The sequence below is a fragment of the Crinia signifera genome, unplaced genomic scaffold, assembly GCF_055691185.1.
Source record: "Crinia signifera unplaced genomic scaffold, ASM5569118v1 HAP2_SCAFFOLD_214, whole genome shotgun sequence".
NCBI classification, from domain to species: Eukaryota; Metazoa; Chordata; class Amphibia; order Anura; family Myobatrachidae; genus Crinia; species Crinia signifera.
Window position 1 is genome coordinate 15,132 of NW_028142107.1, and position 15,765 is coordinate 30,896.

Below are 15,765 nucleotides of genomic sequence, written 5' to 3' on the forward strand. Positions count from 1 at the left end.
TCTTGCACACATATACCCCAGCCGCCTCCCTCTCGCACACATATACCCCAGCCCGCTCCTTCTCGCACACGTATACCCCAGCCGCCTCCCTCTCGCACACGTATACCTCAGCCGCCTCCCTCTCGCACATGTATACCCCAGCCGCCTCCCTCTCACACAGGTATACCCCAGCTGCCTCCCTCTCGCACACATATACCCCAGCCGCCTCCCTCTCGCACACATATACCCCAGCTGCCTCCCTCTTGCACACGTATACCCCAGCCGCCTCCCTCTCGCACACGTCTCCTCCATTACAACGGACATTTTGTTGAGGACAGGTCATGCCTCGCAGAGAAACACAGGATCATTGGAGTCATTTTGCCAGAAGGATTCAGTATACACAAAGTGCTACTTAGCCAAGTATATATCATACAGGAGGTCATTCTGGTTGGCCCGTTAAGTAGCGTTATGTTGCTGCTTAGTTAGCCATGTAATGCCCACATCCATTTGCAAGTTGGCGTGGTCACTCTCAGCTGACTGAGATCTGCGGCGTCCTGCCCTGAGAACGTCCGGTGATGTCAGCAGTCCACCCCCGGTCGCATGGGGATGCCCAGCAGTTTCCTGGGAACACATGGATATCCTTATAACAGGACTGAAATGACATCGCCCACACTGCTGCCACCCTCTGGCAGTGGGAAGTATTACGGCATTACCCGGCTCAGGAGATCGGAAGCAGTCCCACAGGTCCAGGTAGGTGCCTGCAGATAGCCTGTAAGTGTGCACAAGTCAGAGATCACACCTCGCACGTGCAACAAGCAGATTTTTATTATCCCTGAATATCACACCTGTAAATGTGCACGGCAACGCATATGGGGGGGGCACAACATGGTGTCCCATACCATTATCCAGAGGGGGCAGTACCCACATATACTTCCATGTTGATATCGGTTTAAACATTTTTTTAAAGGGAATTTTTTTTTTCTTTTAATTGTGCAAACAACATAAATAAGATATAGCATAAATGATAGCGGATAATATAGTGTGTTCCAATAAACGGTAACACTGGCGGCAGAATCTCCTCTTTATCCTAAGCAATAGAATACAAAACCAACGTAAAATAGTCATTATTAAATATAAGGCGGGAAGATTCCGGGCGGGGGAAATATTACACCAACATCTGAGGAGAGGGAAGCGTTTCCTTCTTACAATCTGGCACAAACGTTAGGGAAAAGTGCTTTTATTCCATGTTTCATAGATCTCGCTATGAGGGCAAGTCCGACAAATAGTCAGCTGACCTGAGGATCTACATGGGCGGGGCTTATTCGTATGACCCCAGCTGGTTTATATACATTTAATATTTGCATATGAAACCTCGCGGCTGGAGAGAATACACATCAATGTTTGTTCTGAGATATAGGCATTGCAGATACATCAATCTGGTTTAGCAATGTTTACGCAGAGCGTAGATGACGGCGAGATCGGGTATTCACCGGTACTGGTCTTGGCCCAAAGTCGTCTCGTATTCCAATTAATGCATTAGTATATATGTAAACGTATACATACGTAACTCCAGAGAGGGACCATACTTTGCCAGATTCTATATTATATATCTATATATAGATAGATAAAAGAATAATATACAGTGGAAATTTTTTGATTACTATAAAATAGGGAAACACTAGCAGGTGCTTTTCTGTATAATAGACATGGGGCAGGCGGGACAAACTTCAGGGGCCAGGCTAGGATTTGGGCTTAGGGACCGGAATATGACTTCCGAGCTGGGCTCTTTAGAGGTGGGGCATGACTAGCGAATAGGGAAAGTGGTAGCATGGTTGATCTCATAGCAGGCCCAGAACAGCCTCATAAAAGTGCAAGTGCAACAATATAAACAAACAAAACGACACGTAGAAATCTCTCCAACCATAGTCTTCTTCTCCTTGCAGCTAAGCCAACAGGCAATGAGGGCCCCTGCAGGAGCCAGTCCATAGCAGGGAAACCGAGATAGGTTGATCCCATGCAGACAGTTCCACACATAGCGGAAGTAGCGATGGCCATGGGGCAGTTTGGTCATTGTCACAGAGAAGATGCTAGTGGTCGATACGGTTAGGATTAATGAGTCCAGTGTGGCGACCACTATCACTGACGTCCTCTTGGTAAAGCTGAGGGTGGCTCAGTGTAGGCTCGAGGTACAGGTTCCAACTCTTTGCTTGAACAATTCCGAGAACAGATGGAGAAGAGACCTGCGGTGATCGGGGTCACTGGAGCTTCTTCAGACGGCTGTACATCTCACGCTTGCTCTTGTCTCCAGCCCACGTCCTGCTCTTGGAGCGGTGGAGCTTCAGATGTTCTTTGAAGTCCTCATGGTCCATGGGGCAGTAGGACTGGGGCTCGCAGTGGGACTGGAACAGAGAAGAGGTGGTGATTAGGCGATGTGTTAAACCCCAGGACCAGCACAGGTTTAATGTGTGTTCCTATATGTAGTCACTATAAATATCATCGGGTCCTACCAGTACGTACCCGGGCCCGGAGCACCACCACACACTCACCTGGTAGCTGGGGAAGAAGTCTTTGTACCCTCCTTTCAGCACATACAGTTCCGGGTAATGGAGCTTTGGGTACTCGTTGCTGTTCCTGTCTTGACTCCTAATAAAACGGCACCTGAGGAAGAACGATCAGATTATGTGAGACTTCGGAACATAGCCCATTAAATCTGTTTCTAGAGAGAAGGTGACATGATGGCGACTGCAGGGGACACGCAGGGCCGAAAACAGAGCCGTAAGCACCCAGATATTGACATAATTCTCCCTGTGCAGCGAACCCTGTTTTGGATTCGGTGCACGATCGCTGGGTTACGGAGGGCTGGAGCATTCGCTGCCAGCCCTCCCTCACCCCCTATTCAACGCCTCAGGGGCTCACTGCCCCTGGCGGCGAATTATAACCCCCCCCCCGGCGAATTCCGCAGGGAGCCGAGGGACGGCGGCAGGCAGGGAAATGGAAGCCTCAATGCCTGCGCCAGACACTGTGGGGGTGAAGGAGGGCTGGCAGGGACACAAGGAGAGCCCCGGGAGAGCTGGCAGGGGACTGGGATACGGAGCCGCTGCAATGGTCCTGCTCCTGCATATTTAATGATCGGGACCAGTCTGCAGTGAATATATGAATATTAATGAGCGGCTCCCGGCCCCCTGCTGGTGAATGTGTAAAAAAAATATATATATATAAAAATTTTACGAATGCAAAACGGTAAATCATGGCAAAAATCACTGGAGAAAGCAGTTCTCCATTTGAGCATTGAATACACTCTCTGCGAATTTGACTAAAAAACCCATTGAAAACCACCAGCGAATCGGCAGACATTAGCTGTTCACTTGCAGCGAATTGTCTCCATTGAATAGGGACAATCGTTACTTCAGAGGAAATATTCGCCGTTAGCCCGGATAAATGCCAGATTCGCTGTAAACTACGGCCAATCTGAGGCATTGAATACTGGGCAATGAGTCTAAGGCGCGCCCACATTGTGTCTGTACAGAGTCACAGCTGGGATAACAGGTGTATGCAGGGAGAAATGCAGTGACAATCAGCTGAGCGATCCTCTAAGGTCTTAGAGGCATTGGTGAAAGTGGCTGCATCCAGAGACCCCTACACGGAGGCAGTAAACAGGCAAATTGCTTGTGTACGCAGCAATGCTGCATCTGAGGTAGCGCCCATCAGTATGACACCGGGCGTATCAGTCCTTACACAGGAAATGCTGCATCTGAGGTAACACCGATCAGTATTACAGCGGGATAGACAATGACAGCGGGCGTATCAGTCCCTACACAGGAAATGCTGCATCTGAGGTAACACCGATCGGTATTACAGAGGGATAGACAATGACAGCGGGCGTATCAGTCCCTACACAGGAAATGCTGCATCTGAGGTAACACCGATCGGTATTACAGCGGGATAGACAATGACAGCGGGCGTATCAGTCCCTACACAGGAAATGCTGCATCTGAGGTAGCGCCCATCAGTATTACAGCGGGGATAGACAATGACAGCGGGCGTATCAGTCCCTACACAGGAAATGCTGCATCTGAGGTAGCGCCCATCAGTATTACAGCGGGATAGACAATGACAGCGGGCGTATCAGTCCTTACACAGGAAATGCTGCATCTGAAGTAGCGCCCATCAGTATTACAGCGGGGGATAGACAATGACAGCGGGCGTATCAGTCCTTACACAGGAAACGCTGCATCTGAGGTAACACCGATCAGTATTACAGCAGTATAGACAATGACAGCGGGCGTATCAGTCCTTACACAGGAAACGCTGCATCTGAGGTAACACCGATCGGTATTACAGCGGGATAGACAATGACAGCGGGCGTATCAGTCCCTACACAGGAAATGCTGCATCTGAGGTAGCGCCCATCAGTATGACACCGGGCGTATCAGTCCTTACACAGGAAATGCTGCATCTGAGGTAACACCGATCGGTATTACAGCGGGATAGACAATGACAGCGGGCGTATCAGTCCCTACACAGGAAATGCTGCATCTGAGGTAACACCGATCGGTATTACAGCGGGATAGACAATGACAGCGGGCGTATCAGTCCCTACACAGGAAATGCTGCATCTGAGGTAGCACCGATCGGTATTACAGAGGGGATAGACAATGACAGCGGGCGTATCAGTCCCTACACAGGAAATGCTGCATCTGAGGTAACACCGATCGGTATTACAGCGGGATAGACAATGACAGCGGGCGTATCAGTCCCTACACAGGAAATGCTGCATCTGAGGTAACACCGATCGGTATTACAGCGGGATAGACAATGACAGCGGGCGTATCAGTCCCTACACAGGAAATGCTGCATCTGAGGTAGCACCGATCGGAATTACAGAGGGGATAGACAATGACAGCGGGCGTATCAGTCCCTACACAGGAAATGCTGCATCTGAGGTAGCGCCCATCAGTATTACAGCGGGATAGACAATGACAGTGGGCGTATCAGTCCTTACACAGGAAATGCTGCATCTGAGGTAACACCGATCAGTATTACAGCGGGGATAGAAAATGACAGCGGGTGTATCAGTCCCTACACAGGAAATGCTGCATCTGAGGTAACACCGATCGGTATTACAGAGGGATAGACAATGACAGCGGGCGTATCAGTCCCTACACAGGAAATGCTGCATCTGAGGTGGCACCGATCGGTATTACAGCGGGATAGACAATGACAGCGGGCGTATCAGTCTCTACACAGGAAATACTGCATCTGAGGTAACACCGATCGGTATTACAGAGGGGATAGACAATGACAGCGGGCGTATCATTCCCTACACAGGAAATGCTGCATCTGAGGTAACACCGATCGGTATTACAGGGGGAATAGACAATGACAGCGGGCGTATCATTCCCTACACAGGAAATGCTGCATCTGAGGTAACACCGATCGGTATTACAGGGGGATAGACAATGACAGCGGGCGTATCATTCCCTACACAGGAAATGCTGCATCTGAGGTAACACCGATCGGTATTACAGAGGGGATAGACAATGACAGCGGGCGTATCATTCCCTACACAGGAAATGCTGCATCTGAGGTAGCACCGATCGGTATTACAGAGGGATAGACAATGACAGCGGGCGTATCACTCCCTACACAGGAAATGCTGCATCTGAGGTAACACCGATCGGTATTACAGAGGGGATAGACAATGACAGCGGGAGTATCAGTCCCTACACAGGAAATGTTGCATCTGAGGTAACACCGATCGGTATTACAGCGGGATAGACAATGACACCGGGCGTATCAGTCCCTACACAGGAAATGCTGCATCTGAGGTAACACCGATCAGTATTACAGGGGGATAGACAATGACAGCGGGCGTATCAGTCTCTACACAGGAAATGCTGCATCTGAGGTAACACCGATCGGTATTACAGCGGGATAGACAATGACAGCGGGCGTATCAGTCTCTACACAGGAAATGCTGCATCTGAGGTAACACCGATCGGTATTACAGCGGGATAGACAATGACAGCGGGCGTATCAGTCCCTACACAGGAAATGCTGCATCTGAGGTAACACCGATCGGTATTACAGCGGGATAGACAACGACAGCGGGTGTATCAGTCCCTACACAGGAAATGCTGCATCTGAGGTAACACCGATCGGTATTACAGAGGGGATAGACAATGACAGCGGGCGTATCAGTCTCTACACAGGAAATGCTGCATCTGAGGTAGCACCGATCGGTATTACAGCGGGATAGGCAATGACAGCGGGCGTATCAGTCTCTACACAGGAAATGCTGCATCTGAGGTAACACCGATCGGTATTACAAAGGGGATAGACAATGACAGAGGGCGTATCAGTCTCTACACAGGAAATGCTGCATCTGAGGTAACACCGATCGGTATTACAGGGGATAGACAATGACAGCGGGCGTATCAGTCCCTACACAGGAAATACTGCATCTGAGGTAACACCGATCGGTATTACAGGGGGATAGACAATGACAGCGGGCGTATCAGTCCCTACACAGGAAATGCTGCATCTGAGGTAACACCGATCGGTATTACAGAGGGGATAGACAATGACAGCGGGCGTATCATTCCCTACACAGGAAATGCTGCATCTGAGGTAGCACCGATCAGTATTACAGAGGGATAGACAATGACAGCGGGCGTATCACTCCCTACACAGGAAATGCTGCATCTGAGGAAACACCGATCGATATTACAGCGCGATAGACAATGACAGCGGGCGTATCAGTCCCTACACAGGAAATGCTGCATCTGAGGTAACACCGATCGGTATTACAGAGTGGATAGACAATGACAGCGGGCGTATCAGTCCCTACACAGGAAATGCTGCATCTGAGGTAACACCGATCGGTATTACAGGGGGATAGACAATCACAGCGGGTGTATCAGTCCCTACACAGGAAATGCTGCATCTGAGGTTGCACCGATCGGTATTACAGGGGGATAGACAATGACAGCGGGCGTATCAGTCCCTACACAGGAAATGCTGCATCTGAGGTAACACCGATCGGTATTACAGGGGGATAGACAATGACAGCGGGTGTATCAGTCCCTACACAGGAAATGCTGCATCTGAGGTAACACCGATCGGTATTACAGGGGGATAGACAATGACAGCGGGCGTATCAGTCCCTACACAGGAAATGCTGCATCTGAGGTAACACCGATCGGTATTACAGGGGGATAGACAATGACAGCGGGCGTATCGGTCCCTACACAGGAAATGCTGCATCTGAGGTAGCACCGATCAGTATTACAGCGGGGATAGACAATGACAGCGGGCGTATCATTCCCTACACAGGAAATGCTGCATCTGAGGTAACACCGATCGGTATTACAGCGGGATAGACAATGACACCGGGCGTATCAGTCTCTACACAGGAAATGCTGCATCTGAGGTAACACCGATCTGTATTACAGCGGGGATAGACAATGACAGCGGTGGTATCAGTCCTTACACAGGAAATGCTGCATCTGAGGTAGCACCGATCGGTAATACAGCAGGATAGACAATGACACCGGGCGTATCAGTCTCTACACAGGAAATGCTGCATCTGAGGTAACACCGATCGATATTACAGTGGGATAGACAATGACAGCGGGCGTATCAGTCCCTACACAGGAAATGCTGCATCTGAGGTAACACCGATCGGTATTACAGAGGGGATAGACAATGACACCGGGCGTATCAGTCCCTACACAGGAAATGCTGCATCTGAGGTAACACACATCGGTATTACAGCGGGATAGACAATGACAGCGGGCGTATCAGTCCCTACACAGGAAATGCTGCATCTGAGGTAACACCGATCAGTATTACAGCGGGGATAGACAATGACAGCGGGCGTATCATTCCCTACACAGGAAATGCTGCATCTGAGGTAACACCGATCGGTATTACAGCGGGATAGACAATGACACCGGGCGTATCAGTCCCTACACAGGAAATGCTGCATCTGAGGTAACACCGATCTGTATTACAGTGGGATAGACAATGACACCGGGCGTATCAGTCCCTACACAGGAAATGCTGCATCTGAGGTAACACCGATCGGTATTACAGAGGGGATAGACAATGACACCGGGCGTATCAGTCCCTACACAGGAAATGCTGCATCTGAGGTAGCACCGATCGGTATTACAGAGGGATAGACAATGACACCGGGCGTATCAGTCCCTACACAGGAAATGCTGCATCTGAGGTAACACCGATCGGTATTACAGTGGGATAGACAATGACAGTGGGCGTATCAGTCCCTACACAGGAAATGCTGCATCTGAGGTAACACCGATCTGTATTACAGCGGGGATAGACAATGACAGCGGGCGTATCAGTCTCTACACAGGAAATGCTGCATCTGAGGTGGCACCGATCGGCATTACAGCGGGTACTGGCACTGGACAAGGAGAGGACAGTGTAACGGAATTTATATGAAGACTCAGATCTGACTCTCAAGCAGCCTCAGAGTCTATGGAAGCCGCATCTCAGTGACGCACCAGGTTACAGCCGCTTCCTTCCCTCTTACGATATTACAGACACAGGCACTGGGGTATTGTTAGAGTTCTAGACAATAAAGGACAAATGTGTGGGGAAGACGTACATGCGCGGTCCTCTCACGGAGGAGAATTCACAATGGAAGATGACAATAACCCTCTTGTCCTCGCTGGACGACACGATTGGATTCTTCAGAAGAAACTCTTCAACGTCCTGCTCCAGCGGGAGATTTACTGCCCCCTAGAGGAGATAAACATGTTAAATTCACATAAAATCCACAATGTTACCCTCTTGTGGGATGAGGAGCTGAAGAGATCCCACTCACCTTGATGTGACCCCCTTCATATTCATATGGGTACCGGCAATCTACAATCACACAGCGTTCTATACGATCCTGGTATTTTCCGCTCAGCACATGCTCCATCTGAGGAGACAAACAGGTACGGAATACATAGGATTTTCTGGACTCTCCAAACGACATCTGACTGCAGACATGGACCAACATCTCCAGCATCATGTGACTACAGCCACTGACCAGACCCCTCCCAGCATCATGTGACTACAGCCACTGACCAGACCCCTCCCAGCATCATGTGACTACAGCCACTGACCAGACCCTTCCCCACATCATGTGACTACAGCCACTGACCAGACCCCTCCCAGCATCATGTGACTACAGCCACTGACCAGACCACTCCCAGCATCATGTGACTACAGCCACTGACCAGACCCCTCCCAGCATCATGTGACTACAGCCACTGACCAGACCCTTCCCCGCATCATGTGACTACAGCCACTGACCAGACCCCTCCCAGCATCATGTGACTACAGCCACTGACCAGACCCTTCCCGCATCATGTGACTACAGCCACTGACCAGACCCCTCCCAGCATCATGTGACTACAGCCACTGACCAGACCCTTCCCGCATCATGTGACTACAGCCACTGACCAGACCCCTCCCAGCATCATGTGACTACAGTCACTGACCAGACCCCTCCCAGCATCATGTGACTACAGCCACTGACCAGACCCTTCCCCGCATCATGTGACTACAGCCACTGACCAGACCCCTCCCAGCATCATGTGACTACAGCCACTGACCAGACCCCTCCCAGCATCATGTGACTACAGCCACTGACCAGACCCCTCCCAGCACCATGTGACTACAGCCACTGACCAGACCCTTCCCCGCATCATGTGACTACAGCCACTGACCAGACCCCTCCCAGCATCATGTGACTACAGCCACTGACCAGACCCCTCCCAGCATCATGTGACTACAGCCACTGACCAGACCCCTCCCAGCATCATGTGACTACAGCCACTGACCAGACCCCTCCCAGCATCATGTGACTACAGCCACTGACCAGACCCCTCCCAGCACCATGTGACTACAGCCACTGACCAGACCCATCCCCGCATCATGTGACTACAGCCACTGACCAGACCCCTCCCAGCATCATGTGACTACAGCCACTGACCAGACCCCTCCCAGCACCATGTGACTACAGCCACTGACCAGACCCTTCCCCGCATCATGTGACTACAGCCACTGACCAGACCCCTCCCAGCATCATGTGACTACAGCCACTGACCAGACCCCTCCCAGCATCATGTGACTACAGCCACTGACCAGCATCATGTGACTACAGCAATGGATGCACAGAGAGTACTCACCATTTCTGGAGTGATGTACTTCAGATCCTGATAAGTGCCCTTTACCGTGTTCAACAAATAAGTCTGTGAAATAAAGCAAAAAGTCAGACATCAAGCACATCCTCTGTATATGCCATGCCGGGGCAAAATGTGGAACTACAAGTCCCAGCACACCCCTGCCAGCAACATAACACATGACCCTAAACCTATGATCCCTCCGTCTCACCTTGGATGAGTCACCGATCAAATCTCGGTCATCGCTGTCCAGGACATGTTCCACTGCCGTCAGGCACAGAGACTTGGAGCGGCCCAGCTTAATTTTCTACAACAAAAAGAACAAAATGATGTAGCGCTATATAATTATCAGTACAAGGCAAAGGGGAGAACAGCAGTGCGAGGAATAACACAGGGGGAGACAGGGACAGGGCGCGCGTGAGAGGGACAGGGCGCGAGAGGGACAGGGCACGAGAGAGAAAGAGAGACAGGGCGAGAGAGAGAGAGAGAGACAGGGCGCAAGAGAGAGAGAGAGAGACAGGGCGCAAGAGAGAGAGAGAGAGACAGGGCGCAAGAGAGAGAGAGAGACAGGGCGCGCGCGAGAGAGACAGGGGCAGGGCGCGAGAGAGACAGGGGCAGGGCGCGAGAGAGACAGGGGCAGGGCGCGAGAGAGACAGGGGCAGGGCGCGAGAGAGACAGGGGCAGGGCGCGAGAGAGACAGGGGCAGGGCGCGAGAGAGACAGGGACAGGGTGTGCGCAAGAGAGACAGGGACAGGGCGCGCGAGAGAGAGAGGGACAGGGCGCGTGCGAGAGGGACAGGGTGCGCGCGAGAGAGACAGGGCGCGCGAGAGAGACAGGGCGCGCGAGAGAGACAGGGCGCGCGAGAGAGACAGGGCGCGCGAGAGAGAGAGAGAGAGACACAGGGCGCGCGCGAGAGAGAGAGAGACAGGGCGCGCGAGAGAGAGAGAGAGACAGGGCGCGAGAGAGAGAGAGAGAGACAGGGCGAGAGAGAGAGCACGAAAGAGAGAGAGAGAGCACGAGAGAGAGAACCAGAGAGAGAGAACCAGAGAGAGAGAATGAGAGAGAGAGACACACACACAGAGAGAGAGACAGACACAGACAGACAGAAAAGCGAGACATAGAGACACACAGAGGAGCGGGAGAGAGAGAGAGAGAGAGAGACACACACACAGACAGGAGAGCGAGACATAGAGACACACAGAGGAGCGAGAGAGACAGACAGACACAGACAGACAGGAGAGCGAGACATATTGACAGAGAAACACACAGAGGAGCGAGAGACAGAAAGCGGGAGAGAGAGAGACAGAGAGCGGGAGAGAGAGAGAGACAGACACACACACAGACAGGAGAGCGAGACATAGAGACACACAGAGGAGCGAGAGAGACAGACAGACACAGACAGACAGGAGAGCGAGACATATTGACAGAGAAACACACAGAGGAGCGAGAGACAGAGAGCGGGAGAGAGAGAGACAGACACACACACAGACAGACAGACAGACAGACAGGAGAGCGAGACATAGAGACACACAGAGGAGCGAGAGAGACAGACAGGGACAGAGAGACCTTCTGCAGTCTACATACCGGTTCCTCATGTTCAGGTTCGCTGATGTGGAAGGAGGAGGCGGAGGTGACATTTTTATGTCTCTTTGATTTCACCGGTGTGTCGTTGTCCAGGGGCCTGTCCAGGCGTTTCAGGATGGGCCGGATGATGGTGCTGGGCATGGAAGGCGAGCGGAATAGACGGCGACATTTGCTTCTAATCACCAGCTCCTGATAATGGTGATAAAGTGATAGTGGTCAGCGTCATGCACACCGGAGACCAGGAGGTGGCGCCACACCTCTCGCCGGTATAATGAGGGAATATTCTGCCATCTAAAATAATCCAGACAGACTTACCGCACTGTTCTTCACAAAGGGGCCGGTCAGCAGGTTCACCATTCCGCTCGGGAGATTCGGCTTGCCCTGAAATTCAGCAGGTCACAGTAAGTAAATGTCGGGAGCACGTACAGACCACGGGCACGTAGACACTATCATAGTGTGATTATTACCTTTCCATCGTCATTATCATCCATTATCTCCATGAACCCATCGTCATCATCATCGTGTACGGAGCAGGTCAGGGAGCATTTGCGTAGCCGGACAGGACTCTCGTCGTCCACCTGAGGCTGCTTCTTCTCTGGAGAGAACTGCGGGGAGAAAACACAGGCGTCAGATTTAGCAGCCGGATCCCAGATCTGCTCCGCTGTAGGCGCCGAGAAAGAGCGCTCACCAGGAGAGTGGGCCGTCCGGTGATCGCCTCCTCGCTGCGCGCGCGGCTGTGGGGGGCTGGGAACATGTGCGGCCTCTTGAACAAGAACACTTCCTGTAGACAGAGGACAGAAGGAGCTTAGAATATTCCGGTGCTTGCAGTGCTGCCATATAGACACACATGTACTAACATTGCCCTATATACTTCAGAGGCTGTGAGAAGCCCCGATGCCCGATGTTCAGAGAAGTGCATCGATTTTCTGCAACTGTGTCAAAATTCCTTAAGACTGGTACGATGCATGCGCTACACAGAATGGCGCACAAAGGCGCTGTAGCGATCGGGAGGTCACCGTGTACCAGAGGAGACATCCGCCAGTAACTTACATTCTCCTTGTTGTAAATGGCTGCAGGGCTACTTTCCAAGGGGCCTGGGATGTCGGGGAGTTTCCGTAAGGCCGGGCTGCCACCCAGGAGGGTCACCTACAGACACAGGATCAGTAAATCATCAGCTGTTATCAGTGGCCAGCACAGGAAGGTCATCCGCAGGTTATCTCCAAACCTAGAACCCAGACTTTATGCTGTGCAGGGTGACCCCCTACTGGCCACAATCTCAGCATGTAGCTGATAGGAAATGCGTGCGCACACACATATATATATATATATATATATATATATATATATATATATATATATATATATATATATATATACATACATATACATACACACACACACACACACAGCCAGAAAATACAAAAACTCTCGCCCCAAAAATAACACACACACACACACACACACACACACACACACACACACACACACACAGAAAATTCAAAAAGTCCCCCGGCTGCAAAAATTTCACAAAAAAACCCCAAAAACTCTCGCCCCAAAAATAACACACACACACACACACACACACACACAAAGTCTGATGCTGGAACTCACCGGCAGAGACTGTCTCCTCCGAAGCGGTAACTTAAAGCTAGAAGATAGAGAGAGAGAGAGGGGGGGTGAGCTCCATGTGATCTCATTATAACATTCATATGCGCAGGAGGCCTTATTCTGCCGCACTCGCACAATTACAGGCCCGTCCCTGGTGTCTATCCCAGCATACGCCTGTGCAGGGGCTGAGAACACCACGGTTCTGGCTCCCAACAAAAATGACCCATAGTGCGTATATGTGGTAGGGAATAGAGTGTAAGCTCCACTGGTGCAGTGACGGTCAAGTACTGCAGAATATGTGGCCATACCATGTCGCTGATCTGTCGGCAGCCCAGGGCTAATAATGGCAGAGATTAGCAGTAATGCTACTTACACCACCACGAATGGCACCAAATCCTGACACCTATGTCCTATGTCAGCGCCCTCTGCTGATGGTTATGTGCCCTGGTACCTATGTCAGCGCCCTCTGCTGATAGTTATGTGCCCTGGTACCTATGTCAGTGCCCTCTGTTGATGGTTATGTGCCCTGATACCTATGTCTGTGCCCTCATCTGATGGGTATGTGCCCTGGTACCTATGTCAGTGCCCTCTGCTGATGGTTATGTGCCCTGGTACCTATGTCAGTGCCCTCTGCTGATGGTTATGTGCCCTGATACCTATGTCTGTGCCCTCTGCTGATGGTTATGTGCCCTGGTACCTATGTCAGTGCCCTCTGCTGATGGTTATGTGCCCTGATACCTATGTCTGTGCCCTCTGCTGATGGTTATGTGCCCTGGTACCTATGTCAGTGTCCTCGTCTGATGGTTATGTGCCCTGGTACCAATGTCAGTGTCCTCTGCTGATGGGTATGTGCCCTGGTACCTATGTCAGTGCCCTCGTCTGATGGTTATGTGCCCTGGTACCTATGTCAGTGCCCTCTGCTGGTGGTTATGTGCCCTGGTACCTATGTCAGTGCCCTCTGCTGATGGTTATGTGCCCTGGTACCTATGTCAGCGCCCTCGTCTGATGGGTATGTGCCCTGGTACCTATGTCAGTGTCCTCTGCTGATGGGTATGTGCCCTGGTACCTATGTCAGTGCCCTCTGCTGGTGGTTATGTGTCCTGATACCTATGTCAGCGCCCTCTGCTGATGGTTATGTGCCCTGGTACCTATGTCAGTGCCCTCTGCTGGTGGTTATGTGCCCTGGTACCTATGTCAGCGTCCTCTGCTGATGGTTATGTGCCCTGATACCTATGTCTCTTCCCTCGTCTGATGGCTATGTGCCTTGGTACCTATGTCAGTGCCCTCGTCTGATGGTTATGTGCCCTGGTACCTATGTCAGTGCCCTCTGCTGATGGTTATGTGCCCTGATACCTATGTCTGTGCCCTCATCTGATGGGTATGTGCCCTGGTACCTATGTCAGTGCCCTCTGCTGGTGGTTATGTGCCCTGGTACCTATGTCAGTGCCCTCTGCTGATGGTTATGTGCCCTGATACCCATCAGCAGAGGGCACTGACATAGGTATAAGGGCACATAACCATCAGATGAGGGCACTGACATAGGTATCAGGGCACATAACCATCAGCAGAGGGCACTGACATAGGTACCAGGGCACATACCCATCAGATGAGGGCACAGACATAGGTATGTGCCCTGGTACCTATGTCAGTGCCCTCTGCTGATGGTTATGTGCCCTGGTACCTATGTCAGTGTCCTCGTCTGATGGGTATGTGCCCTGGTACCTATGTCAGCGCCCTCGTCTGATGGGTATGTGCCCTGATACCTATGTCAGCGCCCTCTGCTGATGGTTATGTGCCCTGGTACCTATGTCAGTGTCCTCTGCTGATGGGTATGTGCCCTGGTACCTATGTCAGTGTCCTCATCTGATGGCTATGTGCCCTGGTACCTATGTCAGTGCCCTCGTCTGATGGTTATGTGCCCTGGTACCTATGTCAGTGCCCTCTGCTGGTGGTTATGTGCCCTGGTACCTATGTCAGTGCCCTCTGCTGATGGTTATGTGCCCTGGTACCTATGTCAGCGCCCTCGTCTGATGGGTATGTGCCCTGGTACCTATGTCAGTGCCCTCTGCTGATGGTTATGTGCCCTGGTACCTATGTCAGTGCCCTCGTCTGATAGTTATGTGCCCTGGTACCTATGTCAGTGCCCTCTGCTGATGGTTATGTGCCCTGATACCTATGTCTGTGCCCTCATCTGATGGGTATGTGCCCTGGTACCTATGTCAGTGCCCTCTGCTGGTGGTTATGTGCCCTGGTACCTATGTCAGTGCCCTCTGCTGATGGTTATGTGCCCTGATACCCATCAGATGAGGGCACAGACATAGGTATCAGGGCACATAACCATCAGCAGAGGGCACTGACATAGGTACCAGGGCACATAACCATCAGCAGAGGG

The 15,765-nt window shown here is 51.5% G+C and overlaps 1 protein-coding gene across 1 annotated transcript in view; it reads right to left on the minus strand.

Annotated features, from left to right (window-relative positions):
- Positions 1-786: 786 nt before the first annotated feature.
- The window catches only part of LOC146053823 (M-phase inducer phosphatase 2-like), a 32,800-nt gene continuing 17,821 nt past the window's right edge, over positions 787-15,765 (minus strand). Inside the window, exons 5-16 of the mRNA XM_083168034.1 lie at positions 13,377-13,413; positions 12,816-12,911; positions 12,454-12,546; positions 12,233-12,370; positions 12,081-12,146; positions 11,766-11,954; positions 10,393-10,488; positions 10,188-10,250; positions 8,834-8,932; positions 8,615-8,748; positions 2,526-2,637; positions 787-2,378 (exon numbers count right to left, since the gene is read on the minus strand). Coding sequence (XP_083024160.1) covers positions 2,235-2,378; positions 2,526-2,637; positions 8,615-8,748; positions 8,834-8,932; positions 10,188-10,250; positions 10,393-10,488; positions 11,766-11,954; positions 12,081-12,146; positions 12,233-12,370; positions 12,454-12,546; positions 12,816-12,911; positions 13,377-13,413 — 1,267 coding nt within the window. The 3' untranslated portion in view covers positions 787-2,234. The remainder of the gene's footprint in view (positions 2,379-2,525; positions 2,638-8,614; positions 8,749-8,833; positions 8,933-10,187; positions 10,251-10,392; positions 10,489-11,765; positions 11,955-12,080; positions 12,147-12,232; positions 12,371-12,453; positions 12,547-12,815; positions 12,912-13,376; positions 13,414-15,765) is intronic.